The sequence below is a fragment of the Dreissena polymorpha genome, chromosome 10 (assembly GCF_020536995.1).
Source record: "Dreissena polymorpha isolate Duluth1 chromosome 10, UMN_Dpol_1.0, whole genome shotgun sequence".
NCBI lineage: Eukaryota > Metazoa > Mollusca > Bivalvia > Myida > Dreissenidae > Dreissena > Dreissena polymorpha.
This window is the reverse complement of record NC_068364.1, coordinates 4,765,694-4,781,449: the sequence shown is the minus strand read 5'-3', so window position 1 is coordinate 4,781,449 and position 15,756 is coordinate 4,765,694. Positions and strand designations below refer to the sequence as shown.

Here is a 15,756-nt window from a genome sequence, read left to right as displayed (position 1 = left end):
TTATTATTTTCACAACTGCCTTTGAAAATAATACTGTGAATTTCTAAGTTTTTATTTGTTCATTTTTCACAGAAAATCTCACCAAAGCCAAAATTATTAAAATTTTGTGTTTCAAGCTGTCGTCTAAACAAAAATACATGTAATGAAGAGATTGTTCAATCTTTAAAACATGTAATAAATAAAATGAACATCAATTATTATTGGGCTAGTTTTCTTTTTGCGTTGTAGAGAATCGCTTCTGGAAACACCACATTTTGTATTTGACCTTGCCAACAGATTTATTTACATGTACAGAACATTATTTACATATAAAAAACATGTTGCTAACATTCAAAAATTACATTGATATGTAAAAAGCAAAATACATCACACTTTTTAACAAGCAATTTTCTATTTATGTTTGCCATAGGTAGGAACAGAATTAGAAATAACCAGGTACTTTATATATGAAAAAAACATTGAGGTCTACAAGTACATTAAAAGGGCATCGCACTCTGTCTCAACCCATACATAAGGGTATGCATGTAGTGTTAAATCATTTTCTTTCAAGTGTGCAATTTTCACACTCCAATTGGGTATTGAAACAATAAAATTAGATTGTACCAATTGGCACGTTAAAACAACCTTACAGAATCATAATGCTTTCATAAAACAGATTTATTTTTAAATCCAATAACCAAATATATAAATCATTCAAAACAAGGGCTGTTTGTAAAACATGCATGCCCCCCATATGGACTGTCCGTTGTAGTGGCAGCCATTGTGTGAATACGATTTTTGTCACTGTGACCTTGACCTTTGATCTAGTGACCTGAAAATCAATAGGGGTCATCTGCGGGTCACGATCAATGTACCTATGAAGTGTCATGATCCTAGGCAAAAGCGTTCTTGAGTTATCATCCGAAAATCATTTTACCATTTCGGGTCACCGTGACCTTGACCTTGTGACCTCAAAATCAATAGGGGTCATCTGCGAGTCATGATCAATCTACCCATGAAGTTTTGTTATCCTAGGCGTATGCGTTCTTGAGTTATCATCCGGAAACCATTTTACTATTTCGGGTCACCGTGACCTTGACCTTTGACCTAGTGACCTCAAAATCAATAGGGGTCATCTGCAAGTCATGATCAATCTACCCATGAAGTTTCATGATCCTAGGCATATGCGTTCTTGAGTTATCATTCAAAAACCATTTTACTATTTCTGGTCACAGTGACCTTGACCTTTGACCTAGTGACCTCAAAATCAATAGGGGTCATCTGCAAGTCATGATCAATGTACCAATGAAGTTTCATGATCCTAGGCCCAAGCGTTCTTGAGTTATCGTCTGACAACCACCTGGTGGACGGACCGACCGACAGACCAACCGACAGACCGACATGAGCAAAGCAATATACCCCCTCTTCTTCGAAGGGGGGCATAATTAAAGGCTAGCATGAAAACTGTTGTATATATATTAATGAATTGTTTTACCAATTATGAATATTAATAAGGCATTGTTACTTAATAAATAAATAAAAGTAATCAACAAGTAAAAGAAGATTTAGAATTGTTCACATGTTACAACATACATGTATTCGGATATGCTCCTTCAATTCTGATGTGGCAAATAACATAAATAAAAAAAAAACAGTGAAATGATCATATGTTCAAAATATAGATGTAATAATACCATGCATGTATCATTTAAACTTTCAGTGCATCACCAATCAATTAAAATAATTTATAACAATTATTACATTTATTAGTCAGTACCAAATAGCGTGAAAGCTACTGGGGTTATTAAACTCTAATTTTGTTCTAATACCATAGAATTAATGAAGAAATTTCTATACTTAACCAAAGAAGAAATTTAAATGAATTAATGCCACATGGTCATGGTTTTGGTAGACCAAATACTCCTTTTAGTATTTATTGTGCAATTGCTCTGTTTTGTAAAAATGCATCAGCTAATTGCAGATTTATAAATTTACCTATTACAACCACTTAAACAAATAAATGCAGTTAAACCTTAATAAACTTTTAAGTATTCTTCCTCGGTAAAACTCTTTTTGGTTCAGTATACTTGGAACTATATGTGACCCAATAGATCAGTAAAAAATATTAAATGTCACAATCATGACTGAATAATTCAATAAATCATTTTTAAGTACCTGTATCATTTAGAATCCCCAAACTAATTAATATTGACTTAATGCATATATTGTATGAAGCAATAAAAAAATGTCATTATCATAGCTGACGATATTATACACTAAATTGCACAATTTTAAGTATCTATATCATATTGGAATCCAGAAACAACAGTAACTAGTGATTAAGTGCATATCAAAAGAGAGTCTAGAAATGCCTTGACTAGTGTCAAAAATCACACTCAACAAGATGTGTTTGTAAAACACAAAGTCCCCTATATGACGTTTGACCTTGAAGAATGACCTTGACCTTGACCCTTCACCACTCAAAATGTGCAGCTCCATGAGATACACATGCATTTTAAATATAAAATTGCTAGCTTCAATACCCCTTGAAGGATGACCTTGACCTTTCACCATCAAAATGTGCAGCTCCATGAGATACACATGCATTGCTATCTTCAATATTGCAAAAGTATTCATAAAATAAGCGATTTGGGCCACATATATTTGACCTCTGACCTTGAAGGATGACCTTGACCTTTCACCACTCAAAATGTGCAGCTCCATGAGATACACATGCATGCCAAATATCGAGTTGCTATCTTCAATATTGCAAAAGTATTCATAAAATAAGCGATTTGGGCCACATATATTTAACCTCTGACCTTGAAGGATGACCTTGACCTTTCACCACTCAAAATGTGCAGCTCCGTGAGATACACATGCTCACCACTCAAAATGTGCAGCTCCATGAGATACACATGCATGCCAAATATCAAGTTGCTATCTTCAATATTGCAAAATTATTCATAAAATGAGCAATTTTGGCCACATATATTTGACCTCTGACCTTGAAGGATGACCTTGACCTGTCAACACTCAAAATGTGCAGCTCCATGAGATACACATTCATGCCAAATATCAAGTTGCTATATTCAATATAGCAAAAGTTATTGCAAAATGTTAAAGTTGGCGCAAACAGACCAACCAACCAACAGACAGGACAAAAACAATATGTCCCCCACTACTATACTACTATAGTGGGGGACATAAAAATGACAGAGAAATACAATGTTTTAACAAAGAGTAAATTGATCAACCCATGCACACATAAAAGAAACACTATAGCATCTTTCTAAATTTACATCCTCAACTGAGCAAAGAAAGAAATCTAACATGAATCTTAACAATATTCTTCTACTCTAATATTGCTGACAGAGATGTGTTTCTTCATAATACAAAAAGCATGCTATCAGGCAGTAGTCTTGTTTCAATTATTAGAGTAAATCCACCCTTGACCTAGGAAAATAAGTTTAAAGTAACTGCAGCCTTCAATTCACTTGATAGATGCTATAGGTGTATCTAATTGCCCAAAGACCTCTATTACTGCTCTATTTATGCAAGACCAATAATAACAGTGTGCGTCACCCCATTCAACATCACCGTCCCTATTCAACATCACTGTCCCTTCTCTTATAATGCAAGTTTATATCAGACCAAAGAAATGCCCTTTCTATAATTGTAGTGTAGTAGAATTTGTCCTGTAGAATCAACAACTTTTAAACAGTAAAGCAAATGATAACTTTTTGAGCAAAATAAAACCGTTCCTAATGGACTTTTTTATCTGCTTTAATAATTTTATATTTAGCCAAATGTGCTTATTTTCCGCTGTTATGTGGAATAAGAGAATACGAACTTCAGTTGGTTGATATCATAGAATCATAGAGTGGTAGAATCATAATACAAATGGTATAATTTTTGCAGATGTTTTGCATTCTTGTCTTAAACTGCGAATTGAAATAAGCCCACCATGATAATCTCTTTGTATTCTTCTAAAACCACGATTCTTTAACCAATGTGCCATTCTACACTGCCAATAAACCCGCCCATACAGTATGTACAGTTTTCTTCAATCTGTTAAAATATCCATGCTGGTATCATAGTAGAAGCGTGTAACATCGTTGGACAGTGCTTTCCATCCTCTGCAGTAACACTCCATGAGTTCAAGTAATGAGCATCTAGCTTGTGGACTAGCCCTGGAATAGAAGTGAAAAATCTGTAAGTTTGTGTGGCCAATGCAACAAATAGATCGATATAAGTCTCGAAGTCTTGGCAAAGGTCTATTAACCATGACTTATTGGAAAAGATCAAGCAGTCTCCTCTTAGCTTTAAATCACAATCAATAAAAAAAAGAGATAAATCCATTATATTATAACTATACTCAGTATTTTAAATAAATAGTTTTACAATTTATATATGTGCCGCACTCTGTGAAAAGGGGGTTTTATGCATGCGCGAAAAGTGTCATCCCCGATCAGTCTTAGGCCAATCATGTACGACACTTTCCTCATTTATGATATTTTTCATGTAAAGAAAGTCTCTTCTATGCAAAAATCTAGTTTAGGCGTCAAGTGTCGAACTGCACAGGCTAATCTGGGACGAAACTTTACGCACATGCATTAAAACTCCTTTTCACAGAGCACAGTCTATATGTTTTTGTTTGGACTTCTTTGTCATATTTCTGAGTTCCGGTATTTCAATATAGCTTTTTATTTTGCTGACCTGGGCCTGTATTCACCAACGGATTCTTAGACATAAGAATATAAAATAGACGTAGAACAAGAAAATTATGCTCAGTGTTTGAGTATTTACAGTCTACCACTGGTGATTTTGCCATAAACAAAGCATTCTTCATAGAAAATGATGAAGATAGAGGTGATTGATGCCAAGTTTGACTCAGAAATAAAGCAGCTCTTGAATATCCAATCTAAAGAATATTCTGAAGTCTAAGAATTGGTTGGTGAATACGGGCCCTGGTCCTTAACGATTTATGTTTCTTCCTCTTCCTCTAGGATTGATTTACATGTACTGTAAATGAAATCCCTAGCCTAATTTTCATTATCATATGACTAAATTACAAAAATATGCTTAATAACAACAATGGTTGACACAATCATTTGCAAAATGTCCACTTTGTTTATTTGTTCACAAAAATGTGTAAGCTAATGACTTTTGAGCATGAAAGAAGAAATTTGAATCCATATGCCTTTATCTAAACAGTAAGAACTGGACCACATACAAAATTCCAAACTGCACTTTAATCTTTACTCCAGTAACATTTAGGGAAATTTTTTAAATAGTTTTGCTAATGCTGAGAGCTGAACCATATCCACACTTAAGTACAACAAAGAATATTGCAATATCAACTCATTTGTTGAACCATATGCCAAATTAAAGTACAACTTGGAACATTGCTGTTTCCAACTATTTTGGACGTGCCTTCACGACTTTGCAAATGCAACATTTAGATTTACATGTGTAAACAAGAATATCAGTGAAACTGATGGATGCTCCCCAATATTGCGCTTTGTCAATCTATGTGTTAAGAACCACCAACAAAAAAACTATTATTTGCCTTGGTGACCTTGAGCCCAGTGACCTCAAACCTCATGAAAAGGTAGAGGTCCAAGCAAGGTACGTACATGCCAAATATGAAAGAGATCTTTAAAGTATTGAAGGTGCTATGAAAAATTGTAACAAAAGTGTGACAGAAAAATCTATTATTAGCCTTGGTGACCTTGACCTTGACCCCAGTGACCTCCAACCTAATGAAAAGGTAGAGGTCCATGTAAGGTACGTACATGCCAAATATGAAAATGATCGGTAAAGTATTGAAGGTGCTATGAGAAACTGTAACAAAAGTGTGACAGAAAAATCTATTATTAGCTTTGGTGACCTTGACCCCAGTGACCTCAAACCTCATGAAAAGGTAAAGGTCCATGCAAGGTACGTGCATGCCAAATATGAAAGAGATCGGTAAAATATTGAAGATGCTATGAGAAACTGTAAGAAAGGGTGAAAGAGAATCTATTATTAGCCTCAGTGACCTTGACCCCAGTGACCTCAAACCGCATCAAAAGGTAGCGGCCCATGCTATGTACCTACACGCCAAATATGTAAGAGATCAGTAAAGTATTGAATGCGCTATGAGAAACTGTAACAAAAGTGTGAAAGATAATCTATTATTAGCCTCAGTGACCTTGACCCCAGTGACCTCAATCCAAATTAAAAGGGAGAAGTCCATGCAAGGTACCTGCATGCCAAATATGTAAGAGATGGGTAAAGAATGAATGCGCTATGAGAAACTGTAACAAAAGTGTGAAAGAGAATCTATTATTAGCCTCAGTGACCTTGACCCCAGTGACCTCAAACCGCATCAAAAGGTAGAGGTTCATGCAAGGTACCTACATGTCAAATATGTAAGAGATCGGTAAAGTAATGGATGCGCTATGAGAAACTGCAAAAAAAAGTGTGACGGAAGTACGGAAGTACAAACTGGCAACTAGATGCTCCACCGAAAATATTTTGGGGAGCATTATAACTACCCCTCCATCGCTGACAACTACCCACCCGTCTCTGATAATTTTTGTCCGTATCTTCTCCATAAGCTGATCCATTTTTTCGCGATCATTTTGTTCAAGGTCACGCCCAATACACTGTAGCTGAAATGTTGAATTACAAATAGGATCATTTGAAACAAAATAGGATCATTTGAAACAAAATAGGATCAAAATAGGATAAACAATAAACTTCTCAAGGTCATTTTATTCAATGTAACTGCAGCTTATCATAATGGGATAATAAATCGGATCATTAATAGGAGCAAAACAATCATAAAGGGGCAATAATGGGATCATGGGATCACAAATGGGATAGTGACAAGGAATTAAATACTAATTATGAGAACCATGCAAATGGAAAATAGTTGCCTACCTGCTCACATACACACTCATATTCGTCAGTATTGCAACGTTTGTCATCAAGAATGAGTTGAAAACATTCAAATACTGGCCCCACCAGCGGCTTGAACACTTCTCCCCCTGCCGTTCTCATAGTTCCAAATATCTGACACATCAGACTGAATGAGTTGAGGAACTTTGAGACAGATTCCGCCCTGAGTCTGTCTTTTTCTGCAATTACATAATAAAATTATAAAGTCAAATTAAGATATATATTTGTCTTACATTTGAACATGGAAGTTTAAAATTCCTAGCCTGATTTCTGTTTTCAGTAGTTTTACTCATTATATTTGGAAGTGATGACAGTATTGAGTAACATTACAAATTAGATGTTCACAGCGTAATACAACAATGGTATTTTTATTTATTATATATACCTGTAGATAATAGCGCTAATAGTATAATACTGGTGTATTACTGGAGACAAGAATCTGGTCACCAGTTTGCAATGCAGTATTTAAAACTAATAAATTATTTTAAGTGGCTTTAACAATGGACAATGGGATGATGTAAACAATTAAAACATGAAGTCATGTTAATATTTGTGTAGTTCAAAATTATCATGCTATTTTTATGTCCTGAATGTCAATACCATTTGTTGCATTGATGACATCACGGACTCTAGATTACAATATACACTCCGTGATGACATGTAATGATGTTGTTGTTTTTTTCATTGCAAGATGGTATGTAATCAATTAAACACTTCATGACTGTTATGTTCAGGTGAATTATATGACCTTGTTGCTTGTGAAAAAATTGTAATTTACTCAACTGATGCCTTGTGAAATACATTTATTATTGTTATTTTAAGATAAAAGGTTAGAAGTTATTACTTAAAGTTGGATATAGCAGGGGCGGGCTACCTCTGACTCAATTTTTTTGCAGCAAAATTTATCTTTTTATGTCTTCATTCATATTATTTTGGATATTTTATGGGTGATAATGTAGAAAACCTTGTAGCCAAATGGATTTTTTTGTAGCATATTTGCTTTTCTGTAGCCATTGGCTAATTTGGCGAATGGCAGAGTAAGCCCTGGATATAGGATGTTGGTACACAAAAACTGGCTGTAAAATTACTCTAAAATTGTTGTTAATTCAACCCTAACAAATATTTTTTCCAACCTACCTTTATAATCCATCTGCACAAGTGAAAGTAAAGAGGACCTAAATTTTGTTCCATTATTTTCTACTGCTGCAAGTTTATCACAAATGAAAGCACCCGTTTTCGAAAATTCCCTGTCTTTTACACATTTAGTATAGACAATTTCCGCCATTTTCTTGATTGATGCATCATCTGATGGCGAGTTCTGGGCAAGTTCGAGTAAAGTTTCCAACTCCATGTCTGTTATGTCTAGGTTTAAATTACTTATAAGGTCTTCAATTTCTGTCAAACTCTGTGAGTTGGTGGAGCTACCGTTTGATGACACCTTAAAAAAATTAATATTAAAAGGGTTATGACCAATACTGTGATTGTTATGTTTTACATTAAACATTTGACAACAACAGTTACCACAGGAGCGATTTGTGCATTCTTTTCCATGCCAAATTTGCTCAACAAATAGTGCTAAATTTAACAGAATACAATATTATGGACTTAGCTGTTTTCCACTACTGAACAATTTCCAAACTCACAGTCCTGATTGCCTTTGTTAAGGCAGAGAACAGTATGTTGAAAATATGTCACTAATTAATATTTAAAGGGGCCTTTTCACAGATTTCGGCATGTTTTGAAGTTTGTAATTAAATGCTTTATATTGATAAATGTTAACATTGGATATAAAAAGCTACAGTAAAAAATAAGAATACAATTAATAAAAGAAAAAAAAGGTAACCCTCAGCAGGACTCGAACCACTGACCCCTGGAGTCCTGGAGTAAAAAGTCTACTACTGAGACCACTCGACCATCCTTCCGGATACAATGTCAGACGTATTTTATACTTTATATAAGCAATCCTCGTAGTTTCCCAAAATATAACGACAACAACAAAACTCTCCAAATTATTAATTCGTTTTGCGTTGCAACGCGTTATATTTTTCGGGTTTTTAAATCGTCAAAACATGCATATAATGGCTATTTTAGAGCATTGTAAATGTTCAGTATTACTGTTTCCTCACAAATATCATAACTAAAATGAAAATTTGCGAATCTGAAACTACTTTTTTCAATTTTGTCAATTTACCCAAACGTGAAAAGGCCTTTTTAAAGTAAAGAACAAGTGTAAATATAGAGAACTTCAAACCTGAAAGGAGAACATAATGTATAAAAACCATATACTAGTATTATGAATGTTCGGATTAGCGCATTCTCTGACAGCAAATATTTTTTTAATGTTGTTTATCTTCATTAACAGAAAAAACATGTAATAATCACCAAAATACAAAAAAATGATTTATTTAAAGCCAACATTAACTGTATTATATTCATATGCTTGTTTGAAGCATGCAAGAAGCGCAACTGCTTTTATAACTTATTTGTGTGAAAGACCAATGAAAAATGCCAGTTACATATCTATCTATCTATCTTTAAATACTGCTGGACTCCCCTCGCGGGTATTACTGGCAGGTGCGCATGTCAGTGCAAGATAAAAGTGGTTTAAAAGCATTGAAAGGGAGACTTCAAAGCATGAAAGTGAGGTGAAGAAAAAGTGTGATAGTGTTAAACAAGAGGAAACATATTTATAGGTTAAAAGTTGTTAAAAACACTGCTTTGTGCATTCAGGGACAACTGGGGAGTAGAGTAGGGCTAAGGCAACGCTTAAACCCCTCTAAGTCTGACTGCTGTACAACTGAGGCAGGTAGGCTGTTTCAAAGCACTACGGTGTTAGGAAAAAGGGAATATTTAAAGTAGTTGGCTGATGTGTGGACTTGTCTGAATGAGAGTGGGTGCATATGACGAGTCATCCTTGTAAGCCTCACAAGATATGACGGCGGCGAGATGGCTACCAGGTCGTACACAATCTTAAAAAAACATGGTCAGTCGGTAGAGGTCACGTCGGTCAGTTAAAGTCTGCCAGCCAAGCTCAGTCTGCATACTGGTGACACTGCTGTAGGATGAGTAGTTGTTTTTCACCCAGCGGACTGCTCTACGCTGTACTTTTTCTACCTTGCAGGGGTGTAAAATTTTGCTAAAAGCAACTCGCCCTGCAGGGCCACCAGCTTGTAAAAGCAGGTCGCCCATACTGATTTTGTGGTCGCTCTGCTTTTTTCACAGCAAATATGTATAATTAATATTTGTGTTAAAAACAATACAATTGTTTACTTGACAAGCTATTCTAATTTTGTCTGTAAACATTAACCATGTGTTGACTTGTGTAAATAAACAATATGACCAAAAATAACCTCGTTTTTCACATTTTATTCACCCATTGTCCTAAATTCATTCATGTCTTACATATTATCCAACAATAAAACTATCCAGTTTGAAACGTATACCTGATGTTTTCTTTTTGACTGCTCGTAATTCCTTTGTTCTAGCTTTTGTTTGTTTATTTGGTCAGATTTTGGTGTATCATTATCTTTATTTTCTTTACAATTATTCGCTCCTTAAAAGTTACAAATGTCAATTGGTTTCGATGACGACATAATGCGGGAATATAAACTGTGCCCTGATAAAGATTACCCCGAGCACACTGCAGATCGGTTACAGTTCTAGCATAAAGAGCAGCATTTCTATCGTTATTAAACGACCGCACATTCTATTAACATGACAACCAGGCTAGCACCTGTTACCTAATCTAAGCACTGGCTGATCTAGTTATGTGGTCGCCCGGTCGGGCGAGTATTTCGGAGATTCCATTTGCCAGAGGCTAAAATACAGTCACCATTGCAAGCGGGCGACCGTTATTTTACACCCCTGCCTTGTCGATATTATATTTGGTATGTGGGCTCCAGACAGAGGAAGCGTATTCTACCTGGGGTCTAACCAAGGTCTTATAGGCTACTTCTCTGATGTTTTCATTTTAGTTTGAATATTCCTGCGGATGAAACCAAGAGATTTATTAGCATTTGTTGCAATATTGGTAATATGTTTATTCCAAGAAAGATCATCTGAAATAGAAACACCTAAATATTTAGCACTGTCTACATCTTCAAGGATTTGCCCATGTAGCCTGTAATTGAAGATGAATTTATGCTTTTTTCTTAGAAATAATAAGGACAACACATTTACTAGGGTTGAACTCCATGTCCCACAGGTTTACCCAATGTACTAATTTGTCTAAATCATTTTGAAGGGAGGCGCAGTCTTGCAAGCTGTTAATAGCCAAGTATAGAGCGGTGTCATCTGCAAACAAACGAACTTGAGAGGAGATGGAAGTAGGAAGGTCATTTATGTATAAAAGAAAGAGTAAGGGACCAAGTACTGAACCTTGGGGCACGCCCGATGTTACAGGGACTTCTGATGAACTTTCTCCTTCCAGTACAACTGTTTGCGATCTACCTATGAGAAAAGACTTGATCCAGGAGACTGTAGATTTGTTAACTCCATGTTGCTGTAATTTAAAAAGTAATTTGAGGTGGCTGACTTTATCGAAAGCTTTGCTGAAATCTAGAAGTATGAGATCTGTTTCATGACCATTTACGAGATTGCGAGCTAGTTCGTCAACAAGTTGGATAAGTTGACTTTCGCAGGATCGACGTTCCCTGAAACCATGTTGAAGGTGATACAACTGTTGTTTGTTAAAATGAGCTGTGACTACAATATGCTCTAAAACTTTGCAAAGAAAACAGGTTAGCGAGATGGGTCTATAGTTGACTGGATCTTCTTTATTTCCTTTTTTGAACAGAGGTACGACATTTGCAGTGGTCCATATCTTTGGTAAGATACCTGCTTCAAGAAATTTCTGAAAGAGAAGAGATAGTATAGGTAAGATTTGATGACGAAGATTTTGAAGGATTAGTGGCCTGATGTTGTCTGGACCTGCAGCTTTGTAGGGTTTCAGGTTGGAAAGGAGCTTCAGAACGCCGTTGACTGAGATAGTAATTTCTGGCATGATGGGGTATCTGCTACTTGAAGAAGAATGAACATCAGAATTATCCAGGGCTAAAAAGCAAGATTGAGATAGAGTTAGAGGGGACATGGGGCTAAAAACTGATTGAAATTGCTCGTTCAGGATATTGGCTTTGTCTTTATTTGAGGATTTTGTACCTGAAACTTTATCATATAATGTTGAAATACCGCATGCATCTTGTTTGGCGCACTTGATTAGGCTGAAAAGTTTTTTCATGTTAAATTTTGAGCTTGATTCATCTGTTTCTCCATTTTGGTCTTTTATACCTAAAATGTATTCAATGTAATTATTATATGACAATTCGATGGTCTTATTGATTAGGTGTTTTAGATTTAAAAATGTAGATTTAAGTTTGTTGTTTTTAACAAAACATATAGCATTTTAGGACAGCAAGATAACAAAAACTTTGATTAAATGTTCCTCATAGTCATAGCATTAAACTTCTAGCTTATTTAAAATTGCCTGATAGCCAGACCAAATTTTAGTCCATGGAGAGTTGTTGGTCACTATTTTCAGAATAACTTGACACATTTCATACTGCTGAGGCGCCATATGGACGTACTTTTCAATCTTAGTTGTAACCAGGGTTCCCTCTGGGCTTTAAAAAGTTGTCGCCACTTACTTTCGCCAAATTTAAAAAGTTGTCGCCACATTGTGGCTACATTTGGGCAATGAAGATCATGTTATTATAATACAAAAAAACCCTGAGAATTTTACAGAATGTTAAAGGAATTGACATTAACAGTATTATTAATAATAACAACACATTTAACATTGGTCATTAAATAAAGGCACGTTCAATCAGTTGTAAGTCTTGTTGATTTACACCTTCTTAGCAGCCTGAATATGTTGCCACAGTTTATGTGCTCCAGGAGCTTTCTGGTAATCTGAAAATATAAAAAGGGAAATATAATATTAATATCAGTGTTTTTTTTCACCTATAGAGGAATCGTGGCGGGGCCTGTCCAAAGGGGAAAAACGCGTCATTTTTTAGGAAAAGGGGAAAATTAAAAATTCACTCTTTCATATGTAATCATATTTATTATGTGAATACACATGTATGTATGAATGTAATATTCACAGCTGAATGTCTCTGTCCTTTTTCTTAAATACATATCAATGATTTTTTCAACATTAGTTTCAGACAGTTCAGCCGTCATGCACAGTCTCAGCTTTTCAAGCCAATTTGAGTCTATTAATTGGGATTTTTTTAAATTGATAAAATGGCAAATTTGAGCATTTTTTATCAATAAAATGTACCAAATTGGAATGTTTTTATCAACAAATATTGACAAAATATAGATACATCAGGCCTTTTCCTAGCCATTTTGGGGAAAAATGCAATTCATGTCCACTGATTTGGGAAAAACTAATTTAATATAACTTTATAATAATAAAAAATCATATTAATTACAGATATATACTTTGTTAGTTGTTTATGAAATAAATTTGAGAAATATTAATCATTAGACATTTGTTTTCTTAAAAAAAAAAAAAAAAATTCTTTTATTTTGGAGGGGATTTTTTTTTTAAATAGGGGAAAAAATATATACTCTTTTTGGAGGGGAATGGGGCAAAATATATAGGCCCCGAAATTGACATAAAAAAAACTGAATATAATACTAATAATAATCAATTAATGTGTAGTATATAAATAATATAAATGTGTGCTAGCATATGACCTACTTCATAGAGCCCATAACACAACAGTAAAATAAAATAAGCATTTGTGTATATGAAATGGATTTTCATGTGCTTAACCTTAACTATGTTTACCTTTTTTTAAACAGTACATCCGGTAGTGAATGGATTGATTAGTTTTGAGGATATAAAGAATTCACACAGCATAGATTGTGTGTTGGAAATCATATTGAAGGAAATGAAATTCTGATTAACAACTGTCTTTGTTTGGTTTTTGTTTGTTAGCTGGTGAATATTAGCGGGGGAACGTTTGCATTTTTGAATGAGTCTCAAAATTATCAGAATCTAATATTCACATTCTAAAAGTCATTATAAACTCTGAACTTGCCATTTTGACGAGTAAAACAGAAATATTTCACCGTTAAAATATAACCAATACATGTTAAATGTTTAATTATCTTCTATAATTACACCGATTTTTCTAAAACCAATTGATACTTACCTTTTTGATTGTCATGGTTGTCCATGTAATGATCTTGAATCTGCTTCGAACACTGTGACAAACACTTCACATTTAAGCGCTAAGTCGGTATATGTCAATGTTGCCTTATCTCTGAAGCAATAAAACTGCCGACCAAATAAGATAACTTGTTACAAACCCCAAATAATCACAATTATCATCATTGCATGCCACTTTGCAACAGTCGCATGCTCCATTGATTTATCTGATCATTGATCTCTGATTACTGCCAACCGCTCTTTCGAGTATTATAGGCAGATTTGGACACTGTCGAGTCCGTTTCCTGGGAAGAACCAGTACTTGGTGTCTATGGAGGAGATAATGAGAACGCACCCCTAGTAGGGATTGAACCCACGAACTCCCAATCGCTAGGCGGACACCTCATGCACGACACCACCGCAGTGTCGCTTACATTACAGAAATTGATTGCATAATGGCTGCCGTAAAGCGGCTGGTAAACAGAGCGTCTTATGTCATTTGAAGGAAATATTAAGCAGAAAAAATGCGGATTTTTGAAAAAATGCCATTTGCGAAAATTTGTCGCCAGAATATTTATTTTGTCGCAATTGGCGCCAATGGCGATCGACAGCGGGAACCTGGTTGTAACTTGAAGAATTTTTCTTTTCTAGAGCCTACTAAACTAACTAATAAAGAGCAATTAAAAATGTCAATGCAGGTCTAACACACAATTTATTATGAACTTAATAGTTACTATACCGTGGAAACTACGCAGAACATACCCGATTCTTATAAACATAGCTGAAACCAAATTACCATACAATCGTATCTCAAACATACCCCACCCACAAATTTAACATCGACGCTAACATAAAAGTCAAAAACGCAAAATATTCACGGAAAGCATCAACAAAATAGAATCACAAAATAACCCAACCGAATTTCTCGACGAATCTCCATCTCCAGGGCGAGGTACTGCACCATCGGCCAGGTCCCTGGACGATAAACCCCTTCCTCTTCCACGACCACGAACAACAGTCGCCATTTTGTTCAACCAGAGCCAGTCAAAACGGTTGTCGGAGAGTTCGGTAATGAAATAATAGCAGACAGGACGGTCTAGATCTTATGGTAACGGTTCCCTGCCGCCAGAAACACACAATATGACACCAATATCACAATCATGACACCTTTTACCTTCTCTGTTAGCATATTTGCTCTTTCGATTAAAGCTTTGATCAGCCCATTGAAACATTTCAGGCAAATACTTGGGGGTTTAAAGCAGTTGAAAGATATGCCAAACCTCGCAAAAAACACTAAAAAAGAAACAGTCGAAATAAAGGTTGATCTCAAAACACCGCAGTTCCAATTTTCAATTAAACATCAATTACAAGAACACGGTGTCGATTTAAATGCATGTTCACAACTCAATTAAGTAATATTTATCAGAACCATCTGTGAGGCACGATGCAGTTATTTAAAACATATTTATCTTTTTATGTCAACGTTAGAAGGCGGCTTTTCGCCATGAGGGCCGTACGCCATGCGAATTTGAGCGCACTGTGACTGGTTAAAACCTTCAATGCATATCTGATAGTAATTTATGGTAAGTAGTATTTTTGTGTGCATCGTAAAGACAAACAATGCCTTTAAGAGAAGACTTGAGAAAGGTAACATACAGTTCTGTCGTGAT

General features: G+C 35.2%; 1 protein-coding gene across 2 annotated transcripts; it reads right to left on the bottom strand.

Annotated features, from left to right (window-relative positions):
• Positions 1-36: 36 nt before the first annotated feature.
• On the bottom strand, positions 37-15,132 carry LOC127848488 (CBP80/20-dependent translation initiation factor-like). Of its 2 annotated transcripts, XM_052380981.1 has the most exons (7): positions 15,004-15,111; positions 14,091-14,142; positions 12,776-12,834; positions 8,065-8,365; positions 6,910-7,106; positions 6,547-6,638; positions 37-4,172 (listed from the first exon to the last, which is right to left on the bottom strand). In XM_052380981.1, the coding sequence occupies exons 1-7, from the start codon at positions 15,109-15,111 to the stop codon at positions 4,046-4,048; spliced, it is 936 nt and encodes a 311-aa protein (XP_052236941.1). In that variant the 3' UTR covers positions 37-4,045. The 2 variants fall into 2 exon arrangements, with proteins under 2 accessions (XP_052236941.1, XP_052236942.1); XM_052380982.1 differs by lacking the exons at positions 12,776-12,834; positions 14,091-14,142 and having other exon boundaries at positions 15,004-15,132.
• Positions 15,133-15,756: the final 624 nt, after the last annotated feature.